Source organism: Polyodon spathula, chromosome 26 (assembly GCF_017654505.1).
Source record: "Polyodon spathula isolate WHYD16114869_AA chromosome 26, ASM1765450v1, whole genome shotgun sequence".
NCBI lineage: Eukaryota > Metazoa > Chordata > Actinopteri > Acipenseriformes > Polyodontidae > Polyodon > Polyodon spathula.
In genome coordinates, this window is record NC_054559.1 from 1,791,666 (window position 1) to 1,814,481 (window position 22,816).

General features: G+C 37.6%; 1 protein-coding gene across 7 annotated transcripts in view; it reads left to right on the top strand.

The window, feature by feature from the left end:
* The window catches only part of LOC121300940 (CREB-regulated transcription coactivator 1-like), a 60,090-nt gene extending 41,593 nt beyond the window's left edge, over positions 1–18,497 (top strand). Inside the window, exons 8-14 of one of the 7 annotated variants that reach the window (XM_041229949.1) lie at positions 503–723; positions 2,672–2,805; positions 3,377–3,586; positions 8,301–8,390; positions 12,459–12,545; positions 13,439–13,619; positions 16,923–18,497. In XM_041229949.1, coding sequence (XP_041085883.1) covers positions 503–723; positions 2,672–2,805; positions 3,377–3,586; positions 8,301–8,390; positions 12,459–12,545; positions 13,439–13,619; positions 16,923–17,134 — 1,135 coding nt within the window. In that variant the 3' untranslated portion in view covers positions 17,135–18,497. The remainder of the gene's footprint in view (positions 1–502; positions 724–2,671; positions 2,806–3,376; positions 3,587–8,300; positions 8,391–12,458; positions 12,546–13,438; positions 13,620–16,922) is intronic. The other 6 variants (XM_041229950.1, XM_041229951.1, XM_041229952.1 and 3 more) reach the window with 6 other exon arrangements.
* Positions 18,498–22,816: the final 4,319 nt, after the last annotated feature.

A 22,816-nucleotide genomic window follows, 5' to 3' on the forward strand; every position in this document is an offset into this window, starting at 1 on the left:
AGTGAGACGGGCTACTGAGAATTTAATTCAACTGAGCTTCCTTGATTTGCATTAAAGCACAAGATTGCTGATTTGTGCCGGGATAAACTGGGAGTCACAGTAATTACTTAGGCCAAGCTAGGCAGCCTATACAGGATGGCACTTTATGGGAAATCCTAATGGGACTATCTCAGTTGTTCCAGTGCCATTGAATATTTTTCTCAACACTCTAACATCACACGTAAAACTAGATTTTAAGATCTAGAGAAATAAAAAAAAAAGTGGAAACAAAAATATTTTCTTCCTTTTGATCTTCATGAAACTCTGCATCTTCAGAGATTGAGATGAACCAGGGAGTGATCTGAACTGGTGCTTGTGTTGCTGTTTTTCTGTGTTTCTTTTACCAAGCAGAAAGATTACAAACTAAATTTTAAAGAAGAAATTAAAATGATAATTGAAATTACTTAACTGAAATAGTTTCAGCACAGTATAATGCTTGTATTATTTTTCTCTTTGGATTTAGTATATTTACATCACCTGACCAGGAAACAACATCATCTCTGATTCCAGCTGCTCACAACACAGGGGGGTCTCTGCCAGACCTGACAAACATCCACTTCCCTCCTCCTCTCCCCACCCCGCTGGACCCTGAAGATTCATCCTTCCCAATTCTGAGCTCCTCCAGCAGCACTGGCAACCTGGCAGCCACCCTCACCCACCTGGGCATCACCACTGCTAACCAAGGTATGCCTGCAGCTATTGCCTTGCATATGCAACGGCATGGCATCTGTACAAGGGCCTGCAGATTCTCAAAAAATACAAGGAATTCCCTTTAACATGTTTTTTCAGCAGGTATTAAATAATACCAAATTATTGAGTTTCAGGGCAAGAAAAGCAGCCTTTCCCTCATTTGCCCTACCTTAGAGTTAATCACTTGGACCAAATTGTCTTCCACTATTGTATACTGGGATATGTGGTTGTAAAAATCCTACAATTCAGTGCATAGATATTGCGCACACTGGGAGACGCACGTTTCTATGGAAATATAAAAATCAGGAAGCAAAATCAAAAGGACTTTTATATCAAATGGATAAAAAACAAATAACCAAGGAGGCTGTGTGTTCCAGTGGTTAAAGAAAATGACTTGTAACCAGGAGGTACCCGGTTCAAATCCTGGCTCACTTTGTGACCCTGAGCAAGTCACTTAACCTCTTTGTGCTCTGTCTTTCTGGTGAGACGTTGTTGTAAGTGAGCAGCTGATGCGTAGTTCACACACCCTAGTCTCTGTAAGTCACCTTGGATAAAGGTGTCTGCTAAATATACAAATAATAATAATCACTGCTAAAATATGAGTGGTTTTAGTTGGTTCTATATAGGTTCAATTACTCCAATACAGCAAGATTAAAAATAGGAAAAAATGTTTGGTTGCATTGTCTATAGGGTTTAGAGTTTTAATCGTGAAATATGTAAGCCATATTAATAGTTGCCCTTACATAGTAGTAAGTGTACAGTGTAGGCCAATTGACTTAATATTCAGTATTTTGTCACATTTGAGATCGTTCAGCCCATCAGTGCTTGTCTGGTTCCTAGTAGCTAATTGATCCCAAAATGTTGTCAAGTTTGGTCTTAAGGATCCCAGTGATTGCACAGCATGATGAGGTAACCTATTCCTTTATTTTCTACCTTCTGTCCTTAGTCTATCTCCACTTAATTTGTAACTGGTCATGGTAATGGTTAGGGCTAAGTCCACTGACCCTCACTAAATTCATGATTACTTCACTAGAACCAATAATAGGTTTAGTCTTGGTATAAGAAGTTATCAGAAGAATAATCGTACTGTGTATAATGTGAAATGTCTCTGAAATAATGCAGTTTTGTCTATTTTATGACAGATTAGTCCAGTTAGCAATCATTATTGCAGGATGAGCACAAGTGATCCTATCAGGAATCTGGGATGGCCCTTTCTGTCTGTCAAACTGTCTCTTTGTATTTCACATTCTGCTAATTGACTAACTGACAGGTAATCAAGAATAATCAATGAAAACGCTATTATACAAGAGCAAGAAGCCAACGCTTCACAAAAACCCTAAAAATAAAATAAAACATTTGTAAAGAACTGAGGTTTGCGTAGGGTAATGAATAATGTTATGTACAGCCGGAGTATTATTGCAATCCCCTGCAAAGGGGGTATAGTGGAGGCAGCCGTACATATGTCACACTTCACAGATTTCTCTCTATATCTGGAAACCACTTATCAAGTTGTCATGAAACTTGGTGTCAATATTATTCATCATAAATTATTGATAATATCAGATTCTGGGGATATCGGTCTACTGTACATCCATCCATCTATGTCAAAGTTACATTTCTAAGTGTAACTTGAAAACAATGCTTGAACTTGATTAGCTTAAAATACCACCTGTCCAATTTTCCATTATTCATTACTGTTTCTTATTCTATAGTATTCTGTACATACTGTTGATGTTATTGTTTTCTCTAATTTTGAGTCTATAGGTGTGGTGGGGATATTTATTACTGACATACTTGTTTAAATTATTTAGAATTGGAACAAACTAGTTTGTTTTGGGTAATTAATATTTTTTGGAATACAGCCCAGCTATTGCTTCCAGTTTCTGTTGGTGGAGTTTCATTCAGATCAGGTATTAAGACTTGTATTTTTCCTCCCCTGCAGTGGTTACAACATCACAGGCAACACTAAGTGGATCCGGCCGGCATCATCAGCGGACAGTGGATCCGCTCACCCTGAACACAGACTCCAGGAGGCAGCCACCCCAGCAACTCTCCCCCCCTGTAACCATCTCCCAGGTACAGCTCTCCCCAACGCTGTTCCTTTCTCTAACCATCACCCAGGTACAGCTCTCCCCAACACCGTTCCCTCCTCTAACCATCTTTCAGGTACAGCTCTCCCCAACATTTTACCTCTAACCATCTCCAAGGTACAGCTCTCTCCAACGCTTTCCCCTCCTCTAACCATCTCCCAGGTACAGCTCTGCACAACGCTTTCCCTTCTAACCATCTCCCAGGTACAGCTCTCCCCAACACTTTACCTCTAACAATCTCCCAGGTACAGCTCTCTCCAACGCTTTCCCCTCTAACCATCTCCCAGGTACAGCTCTCCCTAACGCTGTCCCCTCCTCTAAGCATCTCCCAGGAATCTCTCTCCCCAATGCTGCCCCCTCCTCTAACCATCTCCCAGGTACAGCAGCAGGATAAACAGCGGAACAGGGTTAATTGTTCCATTAACTGTTTCCACAGGTCTCAAATATGGATTTTCTAAAGGAAAAATATTACTTTAGGTTAAGATAGGCAGTGAATTACAAAAATCAATAGATGGTGTTGTAAGGTCAAATTCGTCATCTTTTTTCTCTTTTTGAAGGCTATCACGATGGAGGCTCTGACCCTGGAACAGCAGCTCCCTCTCTACACCTTCTTCACCCAGCCCAGCTCACAGGCCCACACCCAGGTAGTAAGCGGCCTGCAGCAGCCCAGGCTAGTGCAGCTCCCTTCCCTGTCTGTTTGCACCACCTCCACCCTGTCCCAGTCTCCTCCGGGCAGCCAGACATCCGTGGGCATCGACATCAATTCGGTGAGCACAGCTCAGGTGCAAACGCTTGGAATCAGGCCCTTATCAGCTTAGGGCCCTATTTTAAAAAGAAAATAGGAAAAAGTATTAAACGTAGGACTATACGAATCACAGGAGGCCATTCAACCCATCAGTGCTTGTCCAGTTGTTAGGTCTTAAAGGATGGCTTTATGGCTTGGTAATCGATTCCATACCCTCACCACTCTCTGTGTGAAGAACAGTCTCCTTCGCTGTTTTCAGTCTGTATTAATTTTTTAACTGTCCTTTGCTTTCATGAAAGTAAAAGCTATTAATGCAGCAATTATCAAGAAGGTATTCAATCGTTAACAGGCCAGAAACATTAGTATTGTTCACATTTCAAGATTGTAGTAGCACTTTGATGTGATGCTCTTGATGAAGTTGTCTCATTGTGTCTTTTATTTCTTTATATATTTATATATTGTCATTACAAAATGTCACTTCCTTTACGGTCGTGTTTTAGTATTGTTTTTTTTATACCATCTAGCTCCCTAACCCTTCACCCCAGAGGAGTATACTGCATCTTTGGGTCCCAACAGACTAACATTGTTTTTTAATAGTATTTAGATAATATCCAATACTGGTAAAAAACAAAACCAAACACTTCACTTATTCATAGATGTACGGCTGTATTAGAAAGACACATTGACATGGTGTATGTTTATAATACAGTCTACTTATAAAAAGAAAGCAACAGTCCCATAAATGTGTATGTTGGTTGTACTTTAGGATTTTCCACGTATCTAGGAACCGCCTTTCCAATTGTGACGAAACTTCCCTTCTTTAGCACGCTATTGAATGTATAAAAATCTCTGGGTATGTGGAGCTGCCAGTCCAACAGTCTTCATACAGTACCAGTCAACAGTTTGAGTACACCTGCTTGAAACCAGGTTTTTCATGATTATCTATGCTTTTAACTGTATAACTTGTCTATAAAAACTTAATATTTCATTATATGATACGTGTACTTATATAAGCTGATAATCTTAAGTGAATTGCATTCAAAAATTTAAATGATAATGTAAATCTTGTCAATTTCAATGAAATGGTCACCCGAAGCAAGGGGATTTCAGTCTGAAGCCCAAGTCAGTTAAAATTCTGAAATGTGTATAACACGGTGTTAGAACACTGGCCTAAGTATAAAAGTGTCTTTGTTAGATGTTCTCTGAGTTAACTAGCATGTTACCTAATTAACCTTTTGTCAACAATTATTGTTAACAGGTGAGGGTCCATGATTACTATAAATATAGGTAGCATAGGCACAAGTTTGTCATTCCTGAATGTAAGGGAGCAGAAAATGGCAAAATACGCTCAGTTAAGCAAAGAAAAAAGACTGTAATTACTTTAAGAAATGAAGGTCAATCTTTAAGACAAATCGCAAGAACTTTGCAAGTGTCTGTAACTGCTGTGGCCAAGACCATCAAACAATTTGAAGACACTGGCACTCACGAGGACCGAAAAAGATCAGGCAGGTCAAGGGTGACCTCAGAATCAGAGAACAAGTTCATTCAAGTTACAAGTCTGCGAAACCGGCTATTAACTGCCCCTGAAGTACAAGCTCAGCTAAATGCTACTAGAAGTACAGATATTTCAACATTAACTGTTCAGAGGAGATTGCGTGAAGCTGGCCTAACTGGAAGAATTGCTGCAAAGAAACCATTGTTAAGAGTGCAGAATAAGAGGAAGAGACTTGCCTGTGCCAAAAAACACAAAACTGGCCGTTTTAGGAGTTGAAGCCGGTTTTATGGACCGACGGGTCAAAATTTGAAATATTTGTGTCCAACCGCCGCGTATTTGTAAGACGCAGAGAGGGTGAGCGCATGAGTTCTGCATGTGTGGTTTCCACTGTCAAGTATGGAGGAGGCAGTGTCATGGTCTGGGTTTGCTTTGCTGGTGACAGAGTTGGTGATCTTTACTAAGTCCATGGCAAGCTCTACCAGCATCGCTGTCAAAGCATACTTCAGAGGCATGCCATTCCATCAGGATTACAGCTAGTTGGGCAGTCCTTCATTCTTCAGCAAGATAATGACCTGAAACACACCTGAAACTTGTGCAAGAACTATCTGGCGAAGAAGGAAAGTGAAGGACAACTCAATCTAATGACCTGGCCTGCCCAGTCTCCAGACCTCAATCCCATAGAACTTGTATGGGACAAACTGGACAGAAGAATCAAAGCAAAGCTACCCACAAGCGCCCTACATCTCTGGGATTTGCTGCAGAAGAGCTGAGAAAACATGTCTGGTGATTTCCTGCTGAAACTTGTTAACAGAATGCCTCATGTTTGTGAGGCTGTTATTAAGGCAATTTTGAGGAATCCAAGATTTAGAGACAATTTTCAATTTTCTTGAACATTGCTTTTGTTTTGTATATTGAAACATGTGTTTTCATTTTCAAGTATTTACAGAAACGTATACGACGTAAAACATTGTCAATTATGAAAAAAACCTAGTTTCCAGCAAGTTTACTCAAACTTTTGACTGGTAGTGTGTGTGTGTGTATGTGTGTATGTGTGTGTGTGTGTGTGTGAATGAAGTATGAAGGCATCTGTCTGTATGCTATACTTCAAAGTGCTCAGAATATAATGTAGAAGACAAGCCTCTACCCTAAGAAACAAGTATAAAATACTATGTCTAGTGTGAAGTACATGTGTCACCTTCAATCTCTAATAATCCTTGTTACAGTGTTTCAGAACCCCCTGCTATGTTAAACATATTGCACTCTTTATTAAGTTTTTTTTTCCCCCTTATTACTGATAATAATGGAATGAAGAACTCATATTTTATTTCTAAATATGCAGTTCCAGAGGCGGTTCTGCTATAAGGCTTGGTGTTTACTATGCATGCTTATAGTTGGCTTGGGGGGGGGGGGGGGGGGGGGGGGGATTCTGTGTATATGTTTACTGTTTGTACAGAAATTGATATGCACACAGTATAAATGTTTACAAAATATTATTTCAAGATGGCAAGACAATTAGATCATTGTTGGCATACATACTGTCGTCTGATTCAGTGAATCAGAATTTTCTGACAGTGATTCAGTGTATATAATATAGGTGTTCTCAGTATTTATTTTTAAAATAAATGTTCAGTTCTAAATCATGTGTTGTGTTTTTTAACAAAAGGCTCAATTCATAAAGTCATTCGGGTGAAACAATGTCTTGTATTTTGCCCATATTTAAAAAAAAAAAAAAATCAACGAAACTTTCATGGAGTGTGTAGGGTCCTTTTTGTACCATTATTTCTATGAAACCCAAACATTTTATTGAATAATAATTTCAAAAATATAATTTTTTGTTTGTTTGTTTTTGGAGTGGAACATCTACTAAAGTATTTTTCATAGTTCCTAAACTATTGTATAATAAAAGTAAATCACAAAATCACTCGGGTGAAGTAATGTCTTATAATTTGCCCAGACATCAATATTTTTCAACAAAACTTTGAAGACGAATTGTAAGGTCCCTCAAGTCATAGAATAACAATCTTGTATACAAGTATCTCTTTGAAAACACTAAGTGGAATACACAGTAATAACTAAATAAATATAGTGCTGGGGAAAGTAAAGAATTCCAAGGTGCTTGTGTGAACTTTCATATATAAAAATGTGAGCTTTGAGGTTCTTCGTTCATAAGGTTTATGAGTCACCATTTCACAGCCCTATTTCATTTGGGAATGTCTAATTCAAGGTAACAATGGAACTCATTTCAAGTGTGGGTAAGGAATAACGAAATGAAACGATCTGATTTAATTTGCCGGTGGCTTGCTATTGTGTGCTGTTTGCAACCACATTGGTTCTGGCTTGTGTCTCCAAAATTGAGTTTTTAGCTTGCTTTGAGCTTGTCTGGAGAATTCTAGCTGCCAGCACTGAGTGGAGCTCCTCATTCCACTCAGGCCATGTGGCACTGTAACCTTTCAACTCTCTCAGCCCCACCTGCTTTATTTAGCCTTTATTTATTCCAAGATGAATATTTATTTTTTACTCCCGTCTAAAGTACAGGCAGCTTTTTCAATGTGGGGCCCTTACTGTTTTATACTGTAAATACAGGTTAACTGTTGTTAAAATGCTGTTTTGTAGCAAATATTTTTGACACATGAATTATGTAGTCTGATAAAATAAATCTTCTGTCCGTCCCTGATATTTAGGAAGGCTGTTCTGCCCTGGCACTTTCTTAAAGGCAGATTGAGAGAAAAGGTTAAATAATTCTATTGGAGTAACATAACCCAAAACCACTCGAAATGATGGCAGACACCCTGCCATTTACTTTAATATGTCAAAAAATACAAACAGTAAATATTGTTGTTGAAATTTTGCAATGTGTAAAAAGACATACAAACTCTGTGTTGCGGTGCACTCAAGTTTCCCTTTTTACTAAAACAGCTTGCAGTGAGAAAAGGAAGCACCTGAACCAATGAGAAAGCTCCATTACCTTGTTGTAACCAATCAGTGATGATAAAGCAGGGCTCTTGTCTGGAAGACAAACCAATGTCTTTAATTAATGTATGCTTGCACAATTTGCAAATATGTTGTTGGAGGCCGGTTACAAAAGGGGCCAGAAACTGAATGTTTGTAGTTTGAGATGTGCAGAAAATGTAGTGCAATAATCCTGTCCCGGGTGGATAAAACCAGTAAGGGATTATTTCTCAGTGGTCAAATGAAGCTCTTGTCTTTAACACATATGTTGATCCTGTATGCTTCACTCCAGCAGTACCGCAGTAATGCTGGGTCGCCAGCCAACCAGTCTCCCACCTCTCCTGTCTCCAATCAAGGCTTCTCTCCTGGCAGCTCCCCTCAAGTAAGGGACACAGTGCTTCCAAGGGCCTTGCTTTCCGTTTTCAGTGCAGCCTTCCATCACTGACCCATGGGCCCTCTGCTCACTGTGTTTGTCTGCATCGCACCTCACCATGGCAGCCTTGTATTCTGCGTTGTTTGTTTATTGTATTATTGTATTTATTTATGAAGGCCACATACAATTATAACTTAAGTGTCACTTACATGACACAAGATGCATTGTATGTTCAATTAAGCCAGTATTATAATTTCTATTGAAAGTCCCCAGGCAGACCCATTGATGACAACTGTAATAATTCTCCATATTACGTCTGCTCTAAACTATAGCAATAACCTCCTGTTGTACATTTAATTAAAAAAATACAACATTAAAGACATAAATGACCTATTAAAAGTGTATAACAAAGAGCAGCTTACACAAGTTACAGGACAACCAAGCCTTAAGTGTATTACAAAATATTTTAAAATCTCTGTTGACTGTCAGAGTGCTTTGATTATATGTCGCTGCAGTGTGTCTTCCATGTTGTCAAAAAAAGAGAATTGACCTTAAAGCAGAACGCATAAAATATGTCCTTTTGTTTTCAGTGATCAATCTTTGTTAAGCCTGAGTCAGTGATTACAAACTAATGTACACACATAGTAAGCACATTTACTGAACAGCGGTCCTTCTGAAGGTCTTTTAGGTGGTTTTGATTTTAGTTCAATTGTAATCCCTATACAAATAAAAACAATGTGCTTACTATCTGTGAGAAGATTTAGTTTCGGTTTCTCTTGCAGAGAAATCACAAGTAACTTAAACAGTGAGAAAAAAAATAACTGAGTAGGATATATTGTAGTTTTGAAAGAATAGGAGCACGCTAAAAGATCAATGTTCTTGTATTGACTGTGTGCTATAGGTTCAAGTAAATATACAGAATGTCGTAAAAAGTCAAGCACTCACCAGGTATCTGCTGTTGAGCTTATATATTTATTATTATAACAGCATTATGAAATAACAATGAAGCGCATTTACGCAGGCGTGTTGCGGCCACTGGCCTTTGTCAGTGCAGTAACACAATTCAGTGCAGAAACACAATTTCAAATTGACATATCACAGAAAATAAGCAACCGCGATACTAAATTGTCATAAATCATGCAATAAGATATTGCAGTGTTTGAAAATGGTTGTATAATGGCTGCCCTCTTTTAAGGGCCGCAGTCATTTTGTTCAATTTAAAATAAATGCTGCGGTGCCAAATTGAAGTAACAGTATAAAATATCAATGGCAGGCAACTAACTGAAGAGCAGCTCCTGCACTCGGGTGAAAGCTCCTTCATACTGTTGTAAGGTAGCTGGACAGTCTAGGCTGGCTAACGTCAACAAAGCACACCCAGGAGATGGGAGACTGCAGTTATATGCACTACTTGGCACACTTTTTACATAAAAAAAAGAGTTAAACAATAAAACAAACAAATCCAAAACAAAACTGCACCCAAGCAAAGGCATTATCTGTGTCATGACAGGGACAGCCTTCTAGTCCCAGTCAATTCTCTCAACTAACCGCCTAGGCGCTGTCACCCAGCCCTTGTGTTATACAGGGCGCCACCCCCAATGGCAACTAGTTAATCAACAGGGTGCCACCCCCCCTCCCCCATAAATGGCAACCAGTTAACCAACAGGGCTTAATGACACTTGCAGGGCCTCTGCCCTTCTCACGTAGTAATTATATATTTACAGATAGAACCACGCAGGGTGATTTGCATAGAAAGGTAAGGGAACAGTAAGAAACTACAAGGAGCAAGCCAGTGTTATGCCCTGAAACACAGGGAAACTGTTTCTGTCCACTAGTTAAAGTGTAGTCTCAAGAAGTATTTATCTTACCTGAATTTCTTCTCCCTAGGTTAGCTAGAATGCCCCTCAAATATTCAGTTTGTTTAAATGTATGTACGGCTTGTAATGCGTCCCTGCTCACTGCCATGAGTAAGAGATGTTTGCTTCTCCATAGAATCCTACTGCAAAATGACATTGTAGAGCGGTCAAGAGATCACTTCATGTTTCCATGTCCCAAACCAGACCTGTGCACCAGCCCAGTTCTAGAGAGGGACCATGGCACAAACCGGTCCTGTGCACCTGCCCAATTCCAGAGAGTTACTATAGCTCAAACCATACCTGTGCACCTGGCAAATTACAGAAAGGGATGCTTAACTAGACAAAAATGTGTTTCAGAGCCCAGGCAGCTGAGATGTGAAAATAGTGGCTTGCCCCATTGGGTATATGTTCAACAAAACGTTGAATCCCACATAATGGCAACAAAAACATTTTAAAAATCGGGGCTTGGCACCGGCTGAATTCATGGGAAGGAAACTAAATTAGATGAAATACATTGTTTTGACCACAGTTCAAGCATCTACATAGGTTTTAGGGACAAAAATATCTATCCACTGATTTTTATGGAACTTCCAAGATTCTATCGCACTGCAGTGTCAAGAAGTTAAAGTAATTAATTTGTGATTGAAAATATTTTAGATTTATAATTGACCTTTAAAAGCACCAATGAGTATCCTCCTTTTAATTGAGACATTTTCAACAATTTTCAACGTTTCTAAAACCAAAATTGATACAATGCAGCTTTAACACCACATGGAAAAATTGATAAACAATTTTTTATTTTATTTTTGTTTGTTTCCTGGAAACAGTGTTTCATGGTCTTTTAAAGCTACAAAACATCAAAATATGTGTTTTGGTTTTTATTTTTGTTTTGTTTTTTTAAGCCAGCAGCAGTGTATGTAGTGAGTTTAATTGTTAAAAGCACCAGCTAATTCTCGGTTCTACTCATGGATTCAGTATCTAAATCGTAGCAGTATATATTCTTTTGTATGCTTATATTATCCTGGTTGAAAGGAAATAGTTCTCAGACAGTCTTGCAGATCCAGTGATAGCCTTGAATATGATGTTGCATCTGGTTTTCATTTGGTTTGTGTAGAATGCTACTTACTACCTGTGACCAGAGACAAGGAATTAAATGGGGATCAGTTCATTGAAACAGAATCCAGTTAACATTGTTTTAAGCAAGTGCCTCAGTTGTATTTGTCATGTTTAGATTCACATTGTGTTTCAATCATCACATCCTGGAGCCTTTTTAAGCTCCAGAATTGTCCCTATGTCCTTTGTAGAGCTCTCAGAATCATGTTGTACCACATCTGCTACACCAGAGTGTAATCATTAACCTGCCCCCCCTAAAATATTACAGTGAATGTAAGAAAAAAAGTGTGCGGTGTGATATTTTTTACGACCACTGTAGTGTTTCAGGGGGCAGGTTAAGGGCTACACTCTGGTGTAGCAGATGAGGTTAGATGTGATTCTGAGAGCTCTACCGAGGACCAGGAATGCTTCCGAGTACTGTTTGAATAGTAATGTTTGACATATTTGTAACGATTTTATATTTTATATAAATAAGTCAGAAAATATGCAATGATAACAAGAACAAACTATTCGAAAAATGTACGTAATGTTTCAATGCATATCGTCATGCACAAACTATATCTTCCATAAATACATAGATTTACTTGTCTAATTATGAAAACAAATGTAACACGTTTTTTTTTGTTCTGTTTTTTAAATAAAAGCAATTTAATTACATATTATTTCTTTGGGACAGTTTCCATATTTTAGGCTCTTAGTACCATGTTAGACATGTCTCTAAAGAGCTCTGTAGAGGCCATGGTAGGAGTTCAAACTTTTAGAAAGTCATCAGTATGCAACTGAAACAGACAATTATACGAAATGAATCTAAACAAAAAGAATACGTTCATTAGGATAGCTGGCATTTCACATCTGTACCATGTTGCCCTGTTACGCAGAACTGAAAACACAGGTGACAGGAAAACTGGACAGCTAGAAGGCAGGATATTAGTAAGCTATGAGAATTTTTTTATTGGATTGCTTTTTGTTTTTTGTCTGTTTAGAATTGGAAAATGATATTTAAACCCCAGGCATCTTGCAGTTCTTTTTCTGCATAAAAAACTAAGGTGGTGACGAAGTGTATTTGTTTTGAGTCAGATCCTTTATTAAATCGCATGTGCTTTTATTTTAGCACACTTCAATCCTTGGCAGCATCTTTGGGGATTCGTACTATGATCAGCAACTCACGGCCAGGCAGACGAATGCTCTGTCCCACCAGGTGAGTGTAGTCTTTGCTCAGATTGCAGCTTACCACAGTAACATTGCCATATTTTCTGGTGCCATTGTGCTGTTTGATTTGAATGGAATGTTATTAATTGTATTATTGCTGTGCCTTTTTCTTTCTTGCAGATTTTTGGTAGGGTGTAAACTTCAATAGAAAAAGTAGTTTCTGTTAAAGTGTTTACAAGAAACACATTGCGTTAACCTTTGCTGTGTCCTGTGTTGTCCGTATAACGCATTATATTTTTAAACATATTGCCAACTCTTGAAATTTGAATCTCACATCCTGGGTCATAAATCAACTGGGGAAGCATTTCTTAACATTTACTCAGAAGCGTTCGCCAGGAGAAGTGTTTCTAGATCAAGCTCCCTCTGCAACATTGCTGTTTTTTTGTTTTTTTTTAGCTCCCACAATACGGCACTAATTTCTATCAGAGCATCAGCATTGTTGCGGGAGGGAGCATGTTTAGAAGAAAATTCCCTATTCACCTCTGATGTGTGAATAAAAATATCAAAACAATCTTCTCTGGCAGGGTGAATTATACAGTCGGGGGAGAACAGGTTAGGGTTGGTGAAGTTGGCAGTCTTCGATGGGGATACCACAGGGAATGGAAACTGGCAGGGACTGTTTCACTCACCGTGCTGCAGTGGACCCCTTTGGCCTGGCGCTCAGTGAGCTCAAAGGCTGCCCTTTGTCCTCCAGTGGCCGGCAGCTCCTGGATGTAATGAGGTGATTGGCTTGGGGATCGGAGGATGCCCCCTGACCTTCAGTTCTCCTTCTAGGGAGCTGCGGTGAGGAAAAGTAATTGGACATTCTAAAATTGGGAGAAAAATGAAATAAAAAATTGTCCTCTCACTCCTGATTCTCTAATTCATGTTTATTCCACACAGCTGGAACAGTTCAATATGATTGAGAATCCCATCAGCTCCAATAACCTGTACAGCCAGTGTTCCACCCTGAACTACTCCCAGGCAACCATGATGGGCCTGACAGGGAGTCATGGGAGTCTACAAGATTCACAGCAACTGAGTTACATGAGCCACGGAAACATCCCCAACATCATATTGACAGGTACCACCAGCGACTGCACACCATCACAAAGGCAGGCAGGGTGGGGAACTTTAAAAGTTACTGAAGAAAACAAAAATGTGTCACAATTACAAATCAGGACTCCCAGGCACATTTTACAGAAGTATTTCTTTTCGGTTTGTTCAGACTGTTTTGGAAATGTTCTTTAAAGATCCAGCTGTCGAATCCACACATTCCCTCCCTGACACCATTTCTAGCAACGTGTTTGAAAAGCATGTTCCTGTCATGTGTAAGGTTTGACTTGCACTACTAAAGTGCTTCTGATTTCCATTATGCATTTGCTGCAGTGAAATGTAACTACCTTATTTTTTCGCATGAAATTCGTAATCAGATTACAGTAACACGTTGTGTAATGTGTCACTCACTAACACTGCTACCGAAAAAGTACCCACCCTGCCTGATCTGTGTTTCCTGTGCATACCCCACCCTGCCCTCTATGTGTACCCCACCCTGCCCTGATCTGTGTTTCCTGCGCATACCCTATACTGCCTGATCTGTGTTTCTTGTGCATACCCTACACTGCCTGATCTGTGTTTCCTGTGCATACCTTACCCTCCCTGATCTGTGTTTCCTGAGCATACACCACCCTGCCTGATCTGTGTTTCCTGTGTATACCCCACCCTGCCTGATCTGTGTTTCCTGCGCATACCCTACACTGCGTGATCTATGTTTCCTGTACATACCCCATCCTGTCCTGATCTGTGTTTCCTGCACCTACCTTACCCTGCCTGATCTGTGTTTCCTGTGCATACCCTACACTGCCTGATCTGTGTTTCCTGTGCATACCCTACTCTGCCTGATCTGTGTTTCCTGTACAAGGAATGTTCTTGTATCTAGTAGGCTGATCATGCTTTCGAGAGGGAATATATATATATATATATATATATATATATATATATATATATATATATATATATATATATATATATATATTCAATCTCAGTTAAACCACTATTGGAGAAAAAAAGAATGAGATTTAAAATAAGACATTTCACAAATTTGAGCACTGAAAATAAATACATTTGAGCTACACGTGTGAAACAAACGCAGACATTTTCAATTTTACCTTATCAAATGTTTAATACAGAAAACTACACATCTATTTACCTGAAGATATTCATACCACATAATAAACTGTGTCTTAAACCCATAGGCTGATTTTTCTCTTTCACTTTAAAAGCAGAAGGGCATAGTTTATTATTTAGTGGATATGAACATTTTCACATATATTGCAGTATATTGTGAAGTGTACGTCCAAAATTTGAAAACAGTGTTGTAGTTAACTAAGCATTGCTGAGGTTCAGGTATAGGGCAGAGCTCTGTTACATGCTGTCACATCAGAACTTCACTAACAACATGGAAGCTGCAGCATCCTATTTCCTATATTACAACTGTACACAATTAAATGTGTGGTCGCCAATTCCATACAAAACACTTGCAAAATATTTAAAATGTAAACATGCTGAGTTCATTGTAGTCATCAGCTGCATAGTTTATACATTCAGCAGAACGAGTACAGCATTAAGTTACTGTTTTATATCACTTTAGTGTCTGAGCAAGCTGTTGTATTTTAAGCACTTGAATATGGTAGCAGCTTTACTTGCCCCTGAAGTGGCTCCATCAATTAGATTTGGGCCTAGGAGCCACTGACTTCTGGAGACCTGCAGAGAGCATGTCTGTCGGTTTGGAAAGGGAGAGTACACGAAATACATCATTTTGTTTTAGTTTAAATCACTGCAAATATATAGTATGTGCATACAGGCCTTTAGTTATTTCTGCAGCGTTGGAATTAAAAAAAAAAAAAAAAAAAAAAAAAAAAAAAAATCAATCTAAAAGTTATTTGCTTCACAGCCATATTGTTTGTGGTCAATAAAGGAAATAAGAATAATTGGGGTTTTTTTTGTTTTTATTTTAAAAACAGGTTTTTGTACTTTACAGTCAGCACTCACATATCCAACCCTATAAAACATTGACTTCAGGAACGGTTAAACGTATGTGACGCATATCTGATTATTTCATGTTGGCCCGTTCCAACCCTTGTCTGTTTTAGGGAACACAAAAAAGATACAATATCATATAAACATAGCTGAAGGGACTGTGTTTTAAAATAAGTAGGCTACCGTTTAGATGTACTGTATTGGTTTTGTTGGTACAATACTATATTTTCAACAGAAGAATGATATGATTCTGAAAATATCACTTGCCAAAAGAGACAACATGTGGCCTGTAGTACAGTACATAGTTTTAAATCAGGTACATATTGTAGCAGTATGTAAAATCCCCCATTAACGACCCAAAAGCAAAATTAAATCAAAATGTTACCCATGCACAGAACTGCATACAATGTAAAAGGTAATGCAATTTAGCAAAAGATTTAAAAAAAAAAAAAAAAAAAAAAAAAAACTCTTCCCAGAATTAAACAGTATCCAAAGTCAGTATTCAGATTTGCAGAATATGTTTAACGATTAACTGTTACTTTACCCTAGCTTGTCTCGTTAGCTTTTGTTTTGGCTGCATTTTCGTCAGGTGAAACTGGAGGAAGCGCTGTGTAACTGCACAATAAAAACAGATTGATTTGGCATGAGAGAATAAATAAATAAATAAAATAAATAAATAAATAAATACGCAGGCTGTGATGGATATTCAAGTAAATTGTAACATTGAAGAGATGGGCTTCATATCAGAAAACTGGTGAAGGGTAAGCATGCTTATTTGTTAAGTATATATAATGGGGAATAATATTATTCTTAATACAATGACAGCAAAGCGTGACTGGCGTGTAACTGGGTAACGGATAACCGAGTGCTCACTGTGGTTCAAAGTAACATTACAGTTAAAACGTAAGGTTGTAGTTAATGCATAAGAATTAAAGTATGTACAGTAGTTATTGAAAGTACTCATGACTTAAAGATAATGTTGCATTTTAATAGTGTCTAAATTGGGGAATAAATTATTCAGTGACCCAAAACATTATCAGGAGTGCTTCTAAAGGGCTGGCCTTTGTCCTTCAGGGACCGGTAGCTAGCTGACATCCGCTCTCAAGTTCCTGGGTGTTGAGCGGAAGTTACCGGTAGGTTGATCATGGTATTGGAGGATGCCCAGTGACCTTCGGTTCTCCAGAGATGTTGTGGGGAGTAGCTGCGGTGAGGGAACCTAATTGCACATTCTAAATTGGGGAGACAATGGTAGGTAAAATAATTGGGCAGGTTTTTATAAAGTGAATATGAGATTGGAATGAAAATCCTCTGTTTGTTGATGCTTACCTATGCTAATATCCTGCTTCAGTTACAGGAGAGTCTCCTCCCAGCTTGTCCAAGGAACTAACCAACTCACTGGCAGGGGTCGGTGACGTCAGCTTCGACGCAGACTCCCACTTCCCTCTGGACGAACTGAAAATCGACCCCTTGACCCTCGACGGACTTCACATGCTCAACGACCCAGACATGGTCCTTGCAGATCCTGCCACAGAGGATACGTTCAGAATGGACCGGCTGTAGCGTGGGAACACCCGTGGAAGGGGCCAGGGAACAGCGCCCCTTGCAGGTTTAGAGAAGAATAGCAACCCCTCAGATTGTTCAGATGTGTGTGAATGGTGTTCCACTGTTGATAGTGGCAGCTCTGTTATGTAAAAAAAAAAAAAAAAATTAAGCTTGTTGTTCTGAGCTTATTTTGCCACTGCGCCCAGTTTAGCACTTGCCATTTGTCCCTCGTTGCAGCTGATGAATGGGAAATTCTGCATCGCCCAGACTTAAACAATCTTTTAAGGTTGTCGATTTGTATTTTGCATCGAATTGAGCTTTGATCTGAAATCGGTTTTTAAAAAAAAAAAAAAAAAAAAAAAAAAAAAAAAACTAAACCTCCCTTTAGAAATTATGGCAATATAATTCTTTTCATGACTTCTTACATTGACTAGATGTGTCCAGGCTGCCATTTAAGATGTGCAACTTCTGTCGACAACCACATGTTCTTAACTGCTTTGTTGTTTGTTTTTGGTTGTTATTTATTTGCCATTATTTGTTACATTTTGAATTGACCAGCATTCACTGCCTATTTTTGTACCCTGCCAAACTATTCAATGTGAATAGTCATATTTTATTTTATTTTTATTATTTATTTAAAATCTACCAGCACTGGTCAACATTTCTTTCTCTTTTTTTATTTTTAAGCACAAGGAGTACTAAACCTCCCCATAGTTAATATTATTGGTTCTAAAAATAGATTATCATGCTTAAAGTGAAACAGCACTTGTACACATTTTATTTTTATCATCCTACTAGTTTACTTTGCAGTCTACACAGCAGAATTAAGGGAATCCTTACAGTTTGTATTATTTTTTATATTTGGACAAATTCTAAAATGTAAATGCTACTGTAAGGTGTAAAAAGATACACTACAGAGATGAAAACCAACTACAATGAGTCACTGTGATCACCCAAGTTTGCCTTAAGTAGTGAGTTTTTTGTCCATTAGATAATGGGAAGAATATTTTCGTAAAATAATTGTTTTAAATAAAAATGTAATTCGTGATGAGGCAACAAAATTGTACTCACTCTTTGCAGGGTCTATTTTTTTTACTTGCACACTAAAAGGGATTATGTGCAATCCTTAAGGAAGCATCATGGTTGAAACATTAACCAGCAGTCAATAGCGGGAGGGTTATTACTCCTTGGGATGTCTCATTGCTAACAAATAAGGAAGGGTGAGGCTTATCCAGCAGGGCACCATTACTGATCACTACTGAGGCGGATGTTTTGCAGTCAGTGGCATCATTTTTTTTTTTATTCTGTGTGGGACAGATTTAATAAGCTTTGACTCTTAAGAAAGAAAAATAAATAAATAAATAAAACTGTAATGGTACAAACATAGTACTTCATTGAAGACATTGAAAAAGACTTCTGAAATAAACATTTGCCATTTAATTATTAGTATTTCTAAATTTAGCACAGTATTTAATAGTTATGATGATAACTTTGAGTAAGTCATTACTCAAAAAGTAAGTCATTACTCAAAATGTCATTTCAATATGTGTATTTTTTTAAAATACATTTTCCTCACTATTTTGTGGTGTTTGCAATGAAGCTGCCAGCCCTGCAAATTGTCTATTAAGTAGGGAGAGTTGAAAGGTCACGTTGTCACATGATTTAAATGGAATAAGGTGGCCATTGAGTCCTGGCAATTAGAGTAATCCAGACAATCTTTAAACCAGGCAGATTTAGAGAAAATGATAACAACTCTGAACCACTCACAATGATTGCAAACACCATCAGATATTGAAGGCAGTGTAAAAAAAGATTGAAATGACACTAGAAGCTACTTGCTTTTTAAAACGGCTCATTTTTGCATTAAATGCTACAAAGCCATTTGGATAGATTTCCTTCTGAAATGTAAAACCGCTTTGTAAAGAGTACTCCTTTCAAATTTCAGAGTGTGATGTAAATATTTTATAGACTATTGTAGATAAAATGGCAGAGATTTTATCTTCATGAAAGTTCACCTATGCTGATCACTATAAAACACTAAGGGCTGTTTTCACAGACCTGGATTCGCACTAGTCTTGAACTTCCTTACCTAAAGTAGCTTTGCTTAGAGCTAACTAGGGTCACAATAGAAGTCATTGATATTTACAAGATTATTAAATGTTACAGTTTAGAGTATCAGCTTTAAATTACATCTCTAACTTCTGAACACAAATAGTTACTTTTGTCAACGTTTTTTGGTGGAAAATGCTAATGAATCATTCTCAATTTCTTTAATCAATTATTTTTAAAAACCCTTTCTCATCAAACTTACATACACTTTTAACACTACCTGTTACTAAGTTTGTAACATTACCAGTTGTATTTTTCATTTACAAACAGTGGGCTTCAGAGTAAAGTGTAAATCTGTTCCTATGTCTTTCGTGCCATTTACAAATGGTTAGCACTGTTATGTTTGTCCTGCAGAAAAACAATGCATAAAGCTTTGACTTAACACATAGCTTGTATAATAGGATGGAAATAAGTGAAACTGTATGCATACATTTTAATAGGGAAATATGCAGAGACCAGTATATTGCATTCCTCAGGAATGAAATAAATCTACGTTTCCATAACAACTAGAAACTGGCACTTTGTTAAGATTGCTGGATTAGCAGTATAAGGGCAGCGTCCTGACCAGAATGTATTTATTTGTTATCTTAAACCTATGGTAAGGTCTCTGTTACATCAGCAAAACCCAAAAGTGGACCTATTTCTAAGATTTATGTACAAGATGAGTTAATGTACATGATGAGTTAGTGTGTGTGTGTATGTGTGTGTGTGTGTGTGTGTGTATATATATATATATATATATATATATAATTATATATAAACAGTATCGCAGCAATTTCTCCCCTTATTTTCAATCCGAAAATTTTACGAAGGAGAGCCAGTGTTGTGTTCCCTTAATGTCTCTGTCTTCATGCATCTGTAACACTGCTGCTGTAGCATTAAACCTAAGAGGGTCACAGATTTATTTCATGTTTTTAAAAGACTGTTAAGTGGTGCACCAGCTCCAATATTTACTGTTGCATTTCTAACTCATTCGTTACCATTAGAATTCAATTACAGTAGCCAGCGACCTAGGGAGATAGGCTATCTGTATAAACACATGAACGTATTTATTTATGTATGTATGAACAGTACCAACACAAATTATGGAAACAATTGATTTACTGAACTTGGGGTGTGGATTTTATTTGCCCATTTTTCCTTTCTCAACCTCTTACTATTATCTTGGTATCCCTGAATAGGTAATATCTTTAAAATTATGCAGAATATTGTAATAACAGTTCATCTCACCTGGTATTGTGGAAAAAAAGATCTTAGTAGGAAAGCCATTCAACTAGGCATGGACAGTTTATTGCCAGGTAACCTCACTCAGGCTACTTTGCATGCTAATTATCTGTGTGTCCCTGAATAGGTATTTATGTCCTCTTTTACCCAAAATATGATCCACCTACTACCTTTGTGTGTATGTATGTATTTAACTGTCTTACACTACCCTCCAACAATTCATATATTGATATCCTTAAATATAAAATCATTACTTCTTAAAAACCTGCAGGTTATTTCAATTGAGCAATTTGCCTCACACAATTTATACCAATACAGAGTTACAGAATTGGGCATTTTTACCCCCCAAAAAATGGTTTTGCAAAAATGAGTCTTGCCTTCGCCACATGTGCGAGCATCCCTGCTGACAGCTGTTTTTACTAATGTGAGGCAAAACAATGTTAGATTAGTCTTTGAAAACATCTTTTGTATGAAAATACAATAATAGTTCAGCTGTGGCACAAGAGTAAATAATGAGTTGATTTAAAGTTTTAAATTTAAAGTGTTTCTTTTAAGCAAATAAAGTCCAACCTCTTAAGTACACCTACTGAATACTGACCTGAGGGGGGGGGAGGGGGGAACACCGTCGTCGACTGAATCAAAAAAAAAAAAAAAGATCAAGTTTTAAGAAGAACCCTTAACGGAACAGACTTTACAACGATAACACACACACATATATATATAATATATATATTATATATATATATATATATTATTATTTTTAGATCTAAGAGGGGGGTCCGGAAAAATCGGTCTGCCGTTCCACCGAGTCGCGCACCCAAAAAACCCAATCCGCCCATCTTGCAGATGCTACTGTGCCTTTAACAATAAGGATTGATTTTGCATTTAGCACACCACATGACAGCTGTGTTACATCTTGACACAACCAGAGAGTTGAAGGGGCGTTTTTTTTGTGTTAAGCGTTTCAAGAGGCTAAGATGTTAAAAGTGACTGCTAAAAAAATAAACAATTATTTTCAAAGCAAAAATAGTGACAATGAGTGCAAGGGGTCAAAATAAGCCGGTGAGTGTAAAAATCCACCTCCTGATACTATACTTGCTACTTTATTAAAAAAAATATTAAGGTTATTTTCAGGTATTATCATTCAGTCCATTTGTGTCATATTATTGGACTGTAAGGTGATATATATTACATAGCTATACATGTGCACCAAAAAAAGAGTGTGTATTCCTTTTGTTGTGATATTGTAACAATATGTACCCAGGTGCTTATAGGAGATATTGGGGTTGTACGCAATTCAAAAAACGAAAAACAAAAATAGACATGCATAAACAAAATGACCTGATAACTTAACATAGAGAAAACAATTTAAATGAAGCAATGAGCTCAATAATTAAGCTAAAAAGGAAGTGCAAAGTTTACAAGTTTTTTGGGTTTTTTTTGTGAAATCCAATAACCCTACGTTATCTTTGCCCAGTCAAATCATAGAGTGCTTAAATAAGCACGGTCATTTACCATAATAAAAGCATGTTTGTCGTGCTTTGTCGTATTGTATATTTAAGGGAAAGCAAGTTTATTTTTCCAGTATAAGTGCGCCTGGATTTAATGTTCTACCACCCGGCTGTACAGAATTCCTGGGGAGAACCCTGATTTTATATATATATGTGTGTTGATTCTAGCTTCAAAAAGGATCTACCAAATCTGCATTAGAACAGCATTTTGAACATGCATGGAAGACAAAGCAGTATTATCAGTACTGTTTTATAATGATGCTTGTGCATGTTGGTTAATCTGTTCCCAGCATTACTTCAAGGTTTTGTGTACTAAACTTGTCTTTTTAGTTGTAAAAAGATCATTTGTATTGCCGTCAGAGATTCCATATTTCAGGTGAATCAGAACATTCACCTGTATTAGCATGCAGCTTCAAAAATCTTATTTACTATCTTGATAACACTTCATGAAAGTGACAACCCCCTTTTCTGTTATGTGAAAAAGTAGTCTGGGCAAAATGTGTGTCTCATGTTTAGATGTTATTGTCATTGCAGTATTATGTTTTGTAGTTGTAGGCATGCAATGCATGTTGTTGTTTTGTTTTTTTAAAGGCCAGCACGACATTTATGATGACATGTACTATAGATCATTTTTACCTTTTTAAAAATGAGTGGACTTGATATATTGCAAATGGAGCACTACATTCTTTTATAATTTGCTTCCCTTTTTAAGAAAACCTGCTTTCTTGCTAGGTTCTAACTGTGATGTTAACTGCCTTATACCTCTAGACTTGGCAGACATGAGTGTAAAGTACTGAGTAGAAGTAATACCTTTACTTTTTTTTATATTACTTAAGGATTAGCTTCAAAGAGCATA